This window comes from Oreochromis aureus, linkage group 15, assembly GCF_013358895.1.
Source record: "Oreochromis aureus strain Israel breed Guangdong linkage group 15, ZZ_aureus, whole genome shotgun sequence".
In the NCBI taxonomy this organism is placed as follows: Eukaryota; Metazoa; Chordata; class Actinopteri; order Cichliformes; family Cichlidae; genus Oreochromis; species Oreochromis aureus.
The window spans coordinates 6,832,916-6,847,576 of record NC_052956.1 but is presented as its reverse complement, the minus strand read 5'-3'; the positions used below and the strand labels follow the sequence as shown (position 1 = coordinate 6,847,576).

Sequence of the window (14,661 nt, the reverse complement as noted above, 5' to 3'; positions counted from 1 at the left end):
CCTCTTAAAAAAAAAAAAAGAACAGCCAATCCAAATTAAGTAGCGCAGAGCCGAACCAATCACAGCCGCAGCGTCACGTCATGTGACTTGTTATGTACAGCACAAGCACCAAAGGCGCACATGTGTATTTGTTTTTGCAGCCGTGCAGCCCGGGTAATGAAGGAAAGGAGTTTGCCGACTATAGAAAAATCAACCGAGAGCGTGAGCGAAGGTTACCGAAGAAAAAACAGATGATGGTTCCAATGCCGGAGAGCTTGTCGAACGGAAGGGCCACAGAAGTCCCGTAGTGTGAAGGTATTTCGCTATTTCAAGTCTGACAAAAACAGAGAGTAGCGCAGACTGTAAATTGTGCCGAAAGCAAGTCTGAAATACAATAAAGCGGTGCATGCTCAATCTCTGACTGAAAGCGCTAATTCGTCATTCGGCTTTTGTCAGACTAAAGTAACGGTTAAAACTGTTTGAAAAGCTAATCTATACAACAAGGAGAGATTGAGAATTTCCTTTTAGTTCTCAGTTTATTTGATATTGACAAAAGTTAGTCAATTTTGTCTGTTCTTCTGTAAAACAAACTAAGATTTATTTTTAGAATTAATATTTTGTTTCTAAGTGGAATTGACAATTTAGTGGTCTGTTTTGTTTGTTCTATTTTGAAACTTAAACGCTTTAGCGGCTGCCTTTTGTGTAGTTTGCAATATTTGCCTTTATTTATCTGAAACTGAAGTCTCATGTTCCTTAAGTACATCTGCCCTGTTGAACTTATTATGGGAAATAAATATTTTAATTAAAACAAGCTGCTAATTATTTCACATTTTACTTGTGAGTAACGGCACATTTAAATCTTACAAATATAGTTATTTGGCTTATATCGTGATATATATCGTTATCGCCTGAAATGAAAAAAACATATCGTGATATGAAAAAATCTTATATCGCCCAGCTCTACCTAGCTGTCATAGGGGAAGAGGCAGGGTACACCCATGTCATGATGCTGTGTGAGGCAGTTAGGAATGGACCCAAAGATGCAGAGTACAAAGGCAACACTGAACATAAATGCAGCTTTATTTCTGAATTACCAAATACAATAACCAAGTTAGTGACAAGGTGCCTAATCTGACATCTACCAAGAAGACTCAGACCGACAAAATAAGGGGAATGGAGGGAGGAGACAGACACAAGACTAGAAGACACAGTACGAGGGTGAGAGACCAGGTGGACAGAGAGCAAGAGTGGGGGACCGAGACACAACAGAGGAACCAAACACACAGAAACAAGACTGGGGGAACAGACAAATAACTAACAGGAAACCAGAAACGAGGACAGGGAACACCTAATAATAAAATCCTGAATGACAACAAATACAAAATAATAACTAAAATATAAATATAACAAACTAGAACACACTTAAACATTCCCAAAACATAAAAACCTTGGGTCACAGACCCAGGTACCACGACACCCTGGATATTTCACAGGGCTAACACAGAGAGATAGACAACCATTCACTCACGTTCACACCTATGGATAATTTAGAATGCATGCCTTTGTGAGTACTGAGTACCTGAGAACTCGACAAAAACCCACCCAGGAACACTCAAAAACTCAAAAAGGCCAGAGTCAGGCAGTGGAACACAAGAAACTTCCTGTTGTGAAGGTACTCTGTTGCTACCTGTTGTTAGCTACAGCTCAAGAAGGTGGAGTTCATCAACATCAGACTACAACTAAGTGGAGAGACAGTTGAATATGTCAGTAAATATTGAAGCAAAAAAGCAGATATACTATAGTACATATATACTATAGAAGTACTATACTAGTACAGAAAGTATTATTTATTAGTGTATTGAAGAAGGCGGTGGTGAGTCTGCTGGAATTCTGCTGGAACCACTGCAGTGTTACAACGGGCCACCTTACTTTCGCCTTAATGTTATTTCTTCATAGCTTAAGCGGTGATTTGGTGTCTAAAGGATGAGCCTTTAAAATAATTAGGCATTTGGTGGATGCAAGTAAGCACAAATGCGAAGATCAATGCTGGAAACAAAGAAGGGGAGAGGTAGATATGCTGGGTGTTAGCGTTTGGCTGTATAGGAGGCGGAGGTTCTAACTGAGTAATTAAAAATATCTGCTTGAACAGAGCTGATCCATTGTCTGACCTAAGATAATTTGTATCACACCACAGTGCAGAGTGCCCTGAAATCTGTTAGTGAGGTTGACTGTCAGTAGCAGTGTAATTATGCTGGAAGAGTTCAGTTACTGCAGATGTAAGTCTTGCAGCAGAAAAAACTTCTGCACGGTTGCAAAAAATACTCACAATATAAGAACTATTTCTTAGTGCTGGTTGACTGATCTTTTGTTTTCCTGTATGTACCTTCATTATACTGTCTGCACATTAACTGGACTGGGATAGCTTATATAGGTTATTATGAATCTGGTAATAATCCGCTAGTTCAACAGTGTGACTTCAACCGATGCACTCAATCAGACTTTGTATACACACAACATGGAACTGACCACTCAGTAGACTAGAAAGAGCAAAAAACCTATTGACATACTCGATACCCTATATCAAAGGAGTTTAGAAATATGTCACTCTTTGTTAATTCAGTTCAATTCAATTTTATTTGTCATTATATTGTGCCAAATAACAACAACAGTCTCCTCAATGCACTTTATATTATAAGGTAAAGATGCTGCAATAATAGAGAGAAAACCCCAACAATCACACAACCCCCTATGAGCAAGGACTTGGCAAGAGTGGGAAGGAAAAACTCCCTCATAATAGGAAGAAACCTCCAGCAGAACCAGGGGGGTGGCAGCCGTCTGCTGTTGCCACTCGGGGAATGAGGGGAGGAAGACAGGACAAAAGACACACTGTGGAAGAGAGCCAAGCCAGAAATAATAATGAATAATTATTAAATGCAGAGTGATGTGAAAGGAGTGTGAAAAGAGGTGAGTGGAGATGAAACCCTTAGTGCATCATGGGAAGCCCCCTTCAGCCTAGGCCTATTGCAGCATAACTAATGTAAGAGTCAGGGTCACCTGATTCTGACATAACTGTAAGTATAATCAAAAAGTAAAGTTTTAAGCCCAAAACTTAACCTTTTGCACATAGCATACCTTCACAGAAAATCACAGAGCAGAAAATCACAGAATGAAACACTATCATTCATGAATGTATGAGCAATAGAGATGCAGCTTGGATTGATCTATAAGGACTGAGATTCAGTGTGGGACTGATTTGGCACAGTGAAACTACCTCATCAGATCAGTGAGTGAAGACTTACTTTGTGTTCAGACTATTGAAATACAGTGAATGAGCTGTCAGTCAAGTCCCTGGCTAAGGTGTGATGGCCGCATTCTTGCAAGCAGAGCCAGACAGCGAGAGGAGGTGGAGATAAAGAAATGAAAATGGCCAGAAAGACATACGCGCAGAGGGTGGGCATATATAAAAAGATGGAGACCTGGGGCAAGAGAGACTGACAAATTAGAGAGTGTGAAAAAGAAAGAGCGACAGAAAATCTATAGACTCAGAGCTGAGATTGTGTGTGGCCTTTGTTGAAAGCAGTGTTGTACATAAAGGATAGGAAAGCCTTTTTATCTCGCTGAGTTGCTGCGATGAGGAAGGAGGTCTGAAGATTGTTTGTTGCCAAAGAGCAGAGCTCTGTTCACTTTGAACACTCAACCCATTCTAAAAGTGGATTTGCTTTAAAATGCTGAAAAAACCAACAGCGGGAGATGGTACACACTGCAAAATAGTTGCAACTCAAGATCACTAATAAAAAAATGGGATATACGATACAATCAAACTGAGTGGGAGAACATTTTTGCCAAATTGCAATGCTGAAGTGAAATTGACTGTTTATATCAATCTGCAAACCAGTTCTGCTGAAGTTATTAAGCCAGCTTCAAGATAAAATGAGTTCTATAAAACTCCAACATGTTATCTTTGATTTTACTGTTTTTTTCTTGCCCAAAACATCTTGGTTAAGTACTAGTTTCTGACTTTTGATGCTTACAAACTCACTTTTTTTTCAAACATGTGGTGCACATGCTGAGATACAATTTCTGCATCCATTTTGCAGCTTCTAAAAGGTAAATTATTCAGTATGTCCCTCAGTGGTGGAAATGTCACATGATCATACTGTCACGGTAAGATAAACACTGTCTCTGATAGCCTACAGTCATTCTCTGCATAACCTTGTTCCATATACAACTGTAGTTGCAAAATTATATAAAAATACACGTGTTTCTGGTCAAATGTTTAAAAAAAAAAACTTCAAATGAAATGGGTGTTGTTGGCAGCAAGCTGAAAGGGGTATTTCATGCATTATATGACTTTTTTTCCACAGAAAATGATCCCTATGAGCGCCACCTACTCCAGAGATGTTATCAAAGGGTGATTAAAAATGAAAAAGATCATAAAAAATATACCGTTACCACAATAACTATTCTAAAAAAGACAAGAAATGAATGCTGCAGCAAATCCTAATCTAGTGTTGTAGCACAGCGGTCCCCAACCTTTTTTGCGCCACGGACCAGTTTATGTCCGACAATATTTTCACGGACCGGCCTTTAAGTTGTCGCAGATAAATACAACAAAATAAAACCAGTACCGGTACCAAAAAAAAGAAGATTTATTCATAGCACACGGGAAAAGACCCAGGGAAACTGAGTCAATGATAAAAACGATAAAAAAATAATGCTAAAAAACGATACAAACCCTGAAAACCATAAATTTCACACCCGAGTCTCAACTCTCACGGCCCGGTACCAAACGACTCACGAACCGGACCCGGGGGTTGGGGACTGCTGCTGTAGCACATAGAGCAACATCAACATTCAACAATCAACATTTTAATTCCAATTAAATATTTTATGACTGATGTTTTGCTCTTTGTTGCTGTTTAATTCTAAGGTGCTGGGCTGCACGCTGGAGCTTTGAAAGCTCCGAAAGCTTACTGTCCCACAGCCTCATAAAGGACACATGGAAATAACTATAGTTTGCCAGGAGATCAAAGTCAAATTTATTAGATTGATTGAACAGGTATTCTTGGTATTTGAGCTAGTATCTGCAATTCCAGCAGTGTAAAAGAGAATATTTTTCAAGAAAAAGCACTTACCTCAGTTTCTGGGAAAATTTCTTTTAGGTTAATGTTCTCCTGTTGCTAATATGTGACAGTCTGAAAGATCAATTACATTTCTCTGGATTACCAGTTATTATCTCACTGTAATTGCGCACTACACTGAATTACAAGCCCATCATTTTACTCCATTACCTCAATTCAATTAACGTACACATCAACAACATAATTACCGTTCCATCAACATTAACACCCACCGGCCGACTTCAAAAGCTCGACTGAACCAGCCAATGGTGGGAGGCCACGGTTGCAGTCCTGTTACCCGTCACGCCCTTAGATAATTTAGTCATCACTTCTGTGGCAGCAGCTGATGGTTGCTGTGGGCTGTTATAGCAACATAGACCTGAACCATCGCCACAGGCAGTGAGTCACCAGTGGCATGGCGTGTGTTTGTGTTTGTGTGTGTGTACTCTACGGCTGTTTTGTTCAATTTAGCTGTATGATCTTCCTCTTATAACACAGCTTGCTCACAGCACCATGAAACTTTATGCATGTAATACAACATGACAACGCTGTTGCTACGGGCTCATTAAGACACCACTTTTATAGTCAACAAGACTTTATTTTGAGAAAGTCTCTCATTTGCTCATTTTTTTTAGTCACTAGAGACGACAACACCGCTCTGGTCTTTAGAATAAATATGCACTCAACAGCCACATTATTAGATACACATGTTCAGCTACTCGTTAATGCAAATATGCAATTAGCCAGTCATTTGGCACCAACTCTAGGCATTCAGGCATGTAGACATGTTCAAGAGGACCTGCTGAAGTTCAACTCGAATAGGGAAGAAAGGTGATTGAAGTGACTTGTTGGTGCCACACGGGCTACTCTATTTCAGAAACCGCCGCTCTGCTGGGATTTTCTCATACAACTGTCTCTAGGGTTTACAGAAAATGGCCCAAAAAAGAGGAAATATCCAATGAGTGTCAGTTGATTGAGAGGAAAAAAATGACTTGTTGATGCCAGCCTTCAGAAGAGAATGGCCAGACTGTTTCGCTCTGATAGTAAAGGTACAGTAATTCAAATAACTACTGGTTAAAACCAGGGTATGCTGAAGAGCATCTCTAAATGTGCACAATACACAATACAATCTTGAAGCACTTGAAGCAGAATTTGGTGTAAACAACACAAAAGCATGGATTCGCCCTGTCTTCTATTAACAGTTCAGCTTGGTTATGGTGGTCTAATGGTATAGGGGACATATTCTTGGTACCCGTTGAGCATCTTTTAAATGCCACAGCCTACCTGAGCGGTCATGAAGGAACCATGGCCGTCCCTTTGTGACCAGGGTACTATCTGATAGCTGCTTCCAGCAGGATAACATCAACATGTCATAAAGCTCAACTCCTAAAATAATTTCAGTTCACTGTACTGTACAAAGTAAAAAATAGTGTCCAATGAGTGTATATTACTTTTAATTGTGCTGGTCTCTTTGTCAAGTGAGCGTTTGTTTTGCTTGTTTTCACTCTTTTGTAATTGTAAGAGAGAATTGTGGCTTTTGCTGTTTTTAGGGTTTTTTTGCAGACAAATCAAGGGATATGAAGCCATCACCTTGGATGTAATTACATTTTAGAATTTTTTCTTTAGATTAAAAGATTACTTGATTCACTGAGAATATAACCATGTATTCAATCCCCAAAAATCAATAGTCCTTTTAGCTTTACTTACTAAGTGCGGCTGTGAGGAAAAGAAAGAAAAAGATTTAGACTGACACCGAGCGCTATCAGAAAAGCAGCACACTTCTTCTTTTTTTTTTTAACTAACTGCTGACATTAAATTACACATTACTAATAAAAGCAAGACAAATGAAAACAATCAGGCAAATATATACATTTGGCTGATAGAATCGATTAAACTCTGCACGCTTTGACGTCAGCTGTGAAGTAGACATATCCCCAACCTGGATCATTGATCTCTGCTCAGGTGTGGCGACATCAGCTTTTAGCAATTAACCCAGCTAATGAAGCAGGAGGAAAAACTGCTGCTAGGAGTTGCATAAGACATCAGTTCCCCTACATAAGACACACTGACCAGTCAACCCGATATTGCGCCAAAACTTGCAATAGACATGCCGGTCCACCGTGTTTTTTTCACACTTTGGAGAGGCAAAGCGTGAAAAAGACACGGTGGAGCGCTGTGTCTATTACATGTTTTGCAGTGATACTGGGTTGGACCAGTACTGCTTCTTACTCTACAAGCTCCCCAATTAGGCGGATGCTCACTTAGCAAAAACAATTACTTCCAACAGTGGGGCGTCTGAGGCAGGGTAAGAGGCTGTCTTTAATCTGTGGTCAATGTGGTTAACACACAGCAGAGAGGACTGCGAGCAGCGTGCCTTCTGGTGAGGGAACCGCAGGAATGAAATATCTTCAAATGTATGTCTTTGAAGAGTGGAAATGAGCACTTTTTGTGATGCTTCACGAGCCCTCTGCTCGAATAGCTGCAGATGCTAACCGTGCATGGCCAAGCTGAAACATACAGTAGTGTTAGACCTCCAGCTCATCAGCTGGCTTAGCTATTACAACGGTTAACAGAGCAAAACATGTTGTTGACTATGGCATAGCATTAGTTCCACCGCATTAGACACAATGACTATCTCTGTGACAGCATCTCATTCACAAGCACTCTCTCTCTCTCTCTCACACACACACACACACACAGTCACTCGTGGCCTTTACTTCACACAGGGAAATACACAGCATCCCCATTTACAGCACAGTGGTGTGTTTCTTCGCGTACAGTGTGTGCACCGCATTTGGTAAACTCATCGGCATTCTGCTGCGGACGTGTTCACTTACAGAACTGTCTTTATTTGAATGGAAACGAGCACAGCAACGTCCTATTTCACAGCACAATAGGCCTACAAGCACACGCTCGCTCAAAGAGGGTCATGCACATAATATCTTTATGGTAAATTGGGTGAGTTTTTTTCTCTATATTTTCCTTTTGTATTGAAAACAGAGTGCTTCGTGCTGTCGCTAACAGCTTCCTATTCATCATCACAATAGCTTTTTACTTTTGCACACACTCACTGTACATGACTGCAAAGGCTGCAACAGCCAAAGCGTTTCACCTCATGTTTATGCATTTCTGTTCACATGCGTGTTCACTGTCCTATTCTATATCATAGCTTGTCTTTGGCTACCATACACACGGCAGACAAAAGCTCCACAGCGAGATCCTCTAACAGCAACATTTCATAAATCTTTAGAAAATGCAGGATTTATTCTGTGATGAGTGGTACCGCTTTGCCTAAAGGGACTGATTTCCTTCATTTCCCCTGGTTAGCGTCTGGAGAATCTTTGCCTGGAATTATTGCTCTGCTGTGGCTGTTAGTCTTATAGCTACTATGTACAGTAGCAATAATAATCCTTTAGTTTAAAATGTAGCTAGAATGAGCAGCTTAAAAATAACAGTATTAGAAAGAAAAGCAAAGGCATCTACTTTCTCACAACTGGGGATCAATTAAAGTCATGCTCCCAGCTTAAAAAGTCTGTTTGAGGACTTAAAAGGGAGCCATTAGTAATAAGTTTGGAGAAAGTGACAGCGTTTCTTTTTGTCTTGTTCTTAAAGGAACGTTTTTTAATTACAATCTCCAAAACTGAACTCAAACTTTCACCACCAAGCGGCAGCATTTTAACAAGCAAGTGTTTAAATGTTTTAGATGTGTCCTGCTGTCCTTTTTGGAACTGTTTCTATACAAACAGTGCCGTCTTTGCCTCCTCCAGCCGATACACACCTTCACGCACAGTCACCCATGCAGCCCCTTCAAGTAGTTAACGTTCATAAGAGTGAACAACATTTTAGGAGGAATTTTAGAGGTAGTAAAGCTTCCGTTTTACGGCACTGAATTATTAAACAAGTATTATGAATGTTAACCTAGCCAGTACACACCTTGGTGCTACCCGTTTAACTATTAGCAATTACCCAATGGCCACATTATCTGTCTGTTACCATTAATGCAGCAGCTAGTGGACTGTAGCTAGATAAAAGATGAATAATTATTGCAGCATAACTAATACCACACTTTATCCAAAGTTCATCTTTAAATTTTCTTTAATTCTTTAATTCTTCTACAGCAATTGTTACTTACATATGGTAGGTATTATGCCGTTAGTTGTACCCTTCGTTTGTTATGAGGAATACAAATATAAAATACATTTTAACTTCATGGTCTGTAGTGAAATTGTCTAAATAATTTATAAAATGAGTAAAATCTCTAAAATTCATCCTAAATACTTATTTTGATAAATCAAACTTATAATTGGGGAAATTAGTTGAAAATTAACTTTTCCAAGATTTTGACCGAGTCTTCACTGCTACTTCCACAGTTGCACGACTAAGTCAAAACCTTCCCTTTGGTTTCAAAAGTGGCATCAAGTATCGAGTATTGTCTTGGGCATCGGTATCAAGTTTGAAATTCTAGTATCGAGTCAACCCTAGTACAAATTGGCATTGGAAAGTACAGCCAGGTACTAGAAATTCCTGATATCTCTTCACCACAACACAGCACTCAGTCACTTACAACATAAAGTTTGTTCACGTTCTTAATGCCCTTCTGACACCAGCCCTTGGTGGTCTGGAAGGGCATCCAGTGTAAAAATCTGCCAAATCAAAGATGCACAACTACCTGTTGTGGCCACTCTTTGTGAATAAAGGGAGAAACCAGAAGTAGGATTTAACTGTTTCGCTTAGAAATTCACAATAAATACCTTTAAGCTGCCAAGAGTAACACAGATGCCGTAGGTACAAGAGATGCTTGCAATAACACCAAGTGGAAAAATGTTTACATATCGCTCAACTTTATTTAAAGAGAAGCAATGCAAACAGTGGAACAGCCTTACGGAAGAAACAACAGCCTATATTTATATTTCCTATAGTATCCTCTTTACTATGGTTGAGCAAATAGACTGTATTGTTGTACACACACACACACACACACACACACACACACACACACACACACACAGATATAAAACTACGAAATGATAAAAGACAAAATTTCCACAGGTAGTTTACAGGAGGTTTATGTGTAGTGACTATATATAGTGGTATACAGAAACCAAAGATGGCAACAAGCTTGTCACAAACTCACCAAAACAAGGCTAAAAAAAGCCTGAAAATCTAATTAAATTTAATTTTAAAAAAACTTTAACTGAATTCCAACGATGTTTATTCACATGCTACCTAAAAAATGTTATCCACTATGCCTGTTTGATAAGAAATGTCGTGATCTACCAGCAGGTCACCTACATTAAACCATTTGGCAGCTCTTGCTGCTTCATTATATCGTTCTGCTCCTGGGAAAAATTTTCCTCATATTATGCAGAAGCTACAAGACAGAACTAATAAAACTGTTTGTGCTGCTCCTCACACTTCCTCACATGTATGCACACATACACACCTACAGACCATCCCTCCTCCCAGTTGTCTTGCCTGGCACCAGTTTCCACTGACACAGATGGTGTAAAAGAGAGATACACCGGGAGACAGACAGAAACAGAATGGCAGCGTCTGATGCTGCAACCTTATAATGGGTCTTTACCTTCTTTGCTTTACATGTACCTGCTTCATATATCTATCCATCTGCCATCCACCCATACCTCATTTCTCTACAGTGCCTCCATCTATCACTCTCCACCTCCATCAATCCCTCTATATGGACTCTTAGTACAGCCTCAGAGCTCCAGGCAACAGTATTCATCTATTCAGCCCTCATATTCGTCAAAGCACATCATTCCTTGTATCATGACCTTTTATTAACTTCTGAAATGTGACCTTTGAGTAATCCATCTCTCCCTCTCTCCAGCCACCCACCTCTCCTCCTGCTCCATCTCCAGATAAAGATGCCTTTTTTCTTCTTTCCCATCTGAACCTGTCTGTTTGTGGAGCTTTTCAAAGATTTAACCCAGACTTTCCTCCCCTTACAGGATCAATAGTAACGTAAGCACTCACCAGCTGCATGCCACAGATGAAGGCCAAGGTGCACCTGCCACTGCAGCACCCCATGATGTCCTCCTGGCTCTCTCTAGAGGTCCACGTGGAGCAGAAACTCCCCAAGATCTCTCCTTCAAAATCCAAAAGCTCCCAAAGGGCCGTCTGGCTGGCCTCCAGCCCAGGTAGAAGCACTCCCTTCTCAGGCTCAGAGGACAGGGTACCAGCTCCCCTCGTACTCTCTGGAGCTCAAGGGAATGAAAGGCAACTACTTAAGCCCGTAACAGTACGTCCTTTGGGGAGGGGGATGATTCAAGTCCACAGAGCTGGATATGTAGATAAACCCTCTCCAAGCCTCAGCAACTGAGGGCACTTTCGTAGCCTGCTAAATCAGCTGCATTTCAACACATGTGGCACAAACGAAGCGCCTTCATTCATTCATCCAGCAGAGATTACAGCGACTTTCCAGTGATTTCTACACAGTTTGCACTTGTCCAGACATCACCTGCGATCACCTCGATCATCATCATCATCACCATCATCATCACAATGAACACACTCGAAGTGACACAGTCCAGCACACAAGCAGCAGCCACTTAAAGACACTGATGGGCTGGGGGGAAAGGGAGACGGTGAGATTAGATGGATGTATTCCCCTCCAGATTAAATCCCTCGTTTAGTAATCCGATTAAGAGCCACTTGCATTCGTGTGAGTGAAACAGCCTAATTTGTTGTAGGGTGGAGAAAACAAGTGAAAGTGGTCCCTGCCTCTTTTCACACAGGCGAGCTCCTCTCCTCTCAGGGGAAGTAACGGACATGTAGCGGCAACATCCTTCACCAAACACCGCGTTTTATTTATTTATATATTTATTTATTTCAAATCTCCAACACTTGGGTCCCAAACCTGTCTTATATCTTCCGATAGCTGTGGTGTTTTATCCAGTGAGAAAACGGTCATTGATAAAAATGTTGTAAGGTGTCAACAGCCGCTGGAAGCTGATTTCGGGGGGCGCTTTTTGGCTAATGAGTCCTCCTCCTCCTTCGGTTCATCTCCCCATCAGATCCATGACACAACTGCCGTCTTGTCAAGCCCGTCAGTCGATGGTCGCTTCAGTCGGTGCTGTCTCCGTTACTGCCAATGCGTTTATACAATGTTTTTTTTTTAAAAAACAAAAAACAAAAACAAGAAAACAGAAGAGCATGCCCAAATTTCATACACAGAGGGAAGGGGTAAAATTTCAGGTCGAGGTAAGTCTCCAAACGTAAAGCATAGTGGGTGGTGTGAGCGGGAAAAAAACGGCTAAGTTTAGTTGGTCGTCTCGGGGTTGTCTTCAAGGAGTGAACAGGGGAGACAATGGGAACCGGGATGGACCAACGGACCGAGAGAGACAGCCGAGAGAGGAGCGTCTCCCGCCTGCCATCTGTCAAGTCAAACACCTCGGTACAGTGGTGCTGTTCCGGTGGGGATTTTCAAAATAAAAGTGGATAGAATCGGCAAAACTTTCACTTGCCATTAATTAAGTACACGTAGTTAGTACCAGGTTGTCCTCTCTCTTGCTTTTAGTACTGCCTTAATTCTCCACAGATTCAAAAAGGTGCTGCAAACATTCCTCAGATTGGGTTTGGATTGACATGATAGCATTACATACCTGCTGCACATCCATGACGTGAAGCTGCAGTTTGAGATGATTTGAGCTTTGTGGCATAATGATTTATCCTGTTGGAAGCAGCCATCAGGAGATGGGTGGACTGTGGTCATAAAGGGATGGGCCTGGTCGGCACCAATACTTACAATACTTAAGATGGTCAGTTAATTTAAGTTACTTTAAATCATCTTTCTAATAATCAGCGAAATGATCAAAAAAGCAAAAGCACAATTCAAATGCAAACAGCATAGCAAATATCAGACTACACTGGTAACAGTTTAAAGTGTAGCAAACAGCACAAAGCAAACAGTATCTTAGTGTGTGCTAAGTGATGTAAGAGTGCAGGGTTCAGTTTAAACTGTTTACTGTCTGTCTTTCACATTACCTATTCCCAGCCTTTAACCTGCATACTCTGCAGTTCACAGTGCATCACAGTTACACTGGACATGAAAGTGTTTTTAATATAAAACCAGTGGAGTACCACGCTGCTATCAGGGCTAATAGCACTTTATAATATTCTCGCGACTAAGGGTGTAATTTCCCAAGAATTAACTGGAAATTTTATGTATTTTCTGATGTAATTATATTTACCTGCAAATACTTACCAGTATATACACTAAAATAAGTAGGTAACATATCAAGTATTTCCAAGAAATAATAAATAATGATACTGCAAGAAATTTCAAAGAGTGAATAACTTCCGGCTACTTTAGTATAAAAACAAATTTCCCCATCTTGTATTGTGAATATGCTGTCCTTCTAGGGGGCGGCTGTATTATGCAGTGGCTTAACTTTGCTTTTATTTGCATATTTGTTGTACATCATACTGATGTGCATCATGGATGTTGCACTATTCAACTGTCCTTTTATGTTACATATAAAATGTTATAAGGACTGATCTTCCTTTCCTCCTTATAAGAATATAAAAAATAAACACCAGCGTGCTTTGGGCATAGGTGTAGGACCATGTGATCTTATAAAGACAGAGCCAAGTGAGATTTGATTTTCTTATTTCACAACAGTTCAACATCTGTGGGAAAAATAAAGAAAAAAATAAACACAAGTCCCTAAAAATACAACGTAATAATTGTTACCCCCTTATTCTAGTGAATATACTGCCAAGTATTTATAGGTAAATTTAAAAAAAAAAAATGGGACAGTTTGTGCAGTGACCTTTTGTGAACTTTTTCAGCAATTGTACACATTCATCATGTAGAAAAACTGAGATATGCTGTTTAAGCTGCACTTCTTTATCTTATATTAAGATATCTTATTAAATGTGCAGTTAAACGCCTTTACGCTGACAGAAAGTGGAGTTTCACTCGTCTTGCACGCTTAAGATCAAAGGGGGCTGCATGTTACCTTCTTTTTAAAATGGCTTTGACTTCCCTGCCCTACAATAACAGGCATAATACATTATACAGTACCTGTGATAGCGTAGATATTAACTACTTTTAATCAGTTTCAGTCAGTCCAAAATTTAAAACCAGTATAGTGTTGACAGTGGCATGTTTTTAAGCACACAATGCGTACTCAATGCGGAAGGTCTCTTTCATCATTGTAATAATAATCATTATTATTATTTTATAATAATAAAATAATAATAATTTATTCTGTTTTATATTTTAAAAGTTGAAATCATTCAAGTAAATTTTGCTTAGTACAACAAATTTCAGTGCATTATATGTTCCCGTTTTGAAACATTGGTTTTATTTATTGGACTTTTATTTTGAAGGCAGCCGAAGTCATCCTGCCCCCGTGCTGTATCTGCGCCCGGCGGACTTGATGAGGCTGATGTTCTGCTCGGCAGGGGAGCGGCGCGGTTCTTTCACTCACTGAAACACAAACATGTAGAGAGAGACGTAGCCCTGGTCGGTGTGCAGCTGCTCATGAGCATGGCCTTTAACCATCATCGTGAATGAAGCTGCTCTCTCTCTCTCTCA

General features: G+C 40.2%; 1 protein-coding gene across 1 annotated transcript in view; it reads right to left on the bottom strand.

Moving 5' to 3' along the window:
* The window catches only part of nkain2 (sodium/potassium transporting ATPase interacting 2), a 107,910-nt gene extending 95,354 nt beyond the window's left edge, over positions 1-12,556 (bottom strand). Inside the window, exon 1 of the mRNA XM_031726257.2 lies at positions 11,094-12,556. Coding sequence (XP_031582117.1) covers positions 11,094-11,147 — 54 coding nt within the window. The 5' untranslated portion in view covers positions 11,148-12,556. The remainder of the gene's footprint in view (positions 1-11,093) is intronic.
* Between the last annotated feature and the right edge of the window lie 2,105 nt (positions 12,557-14,661).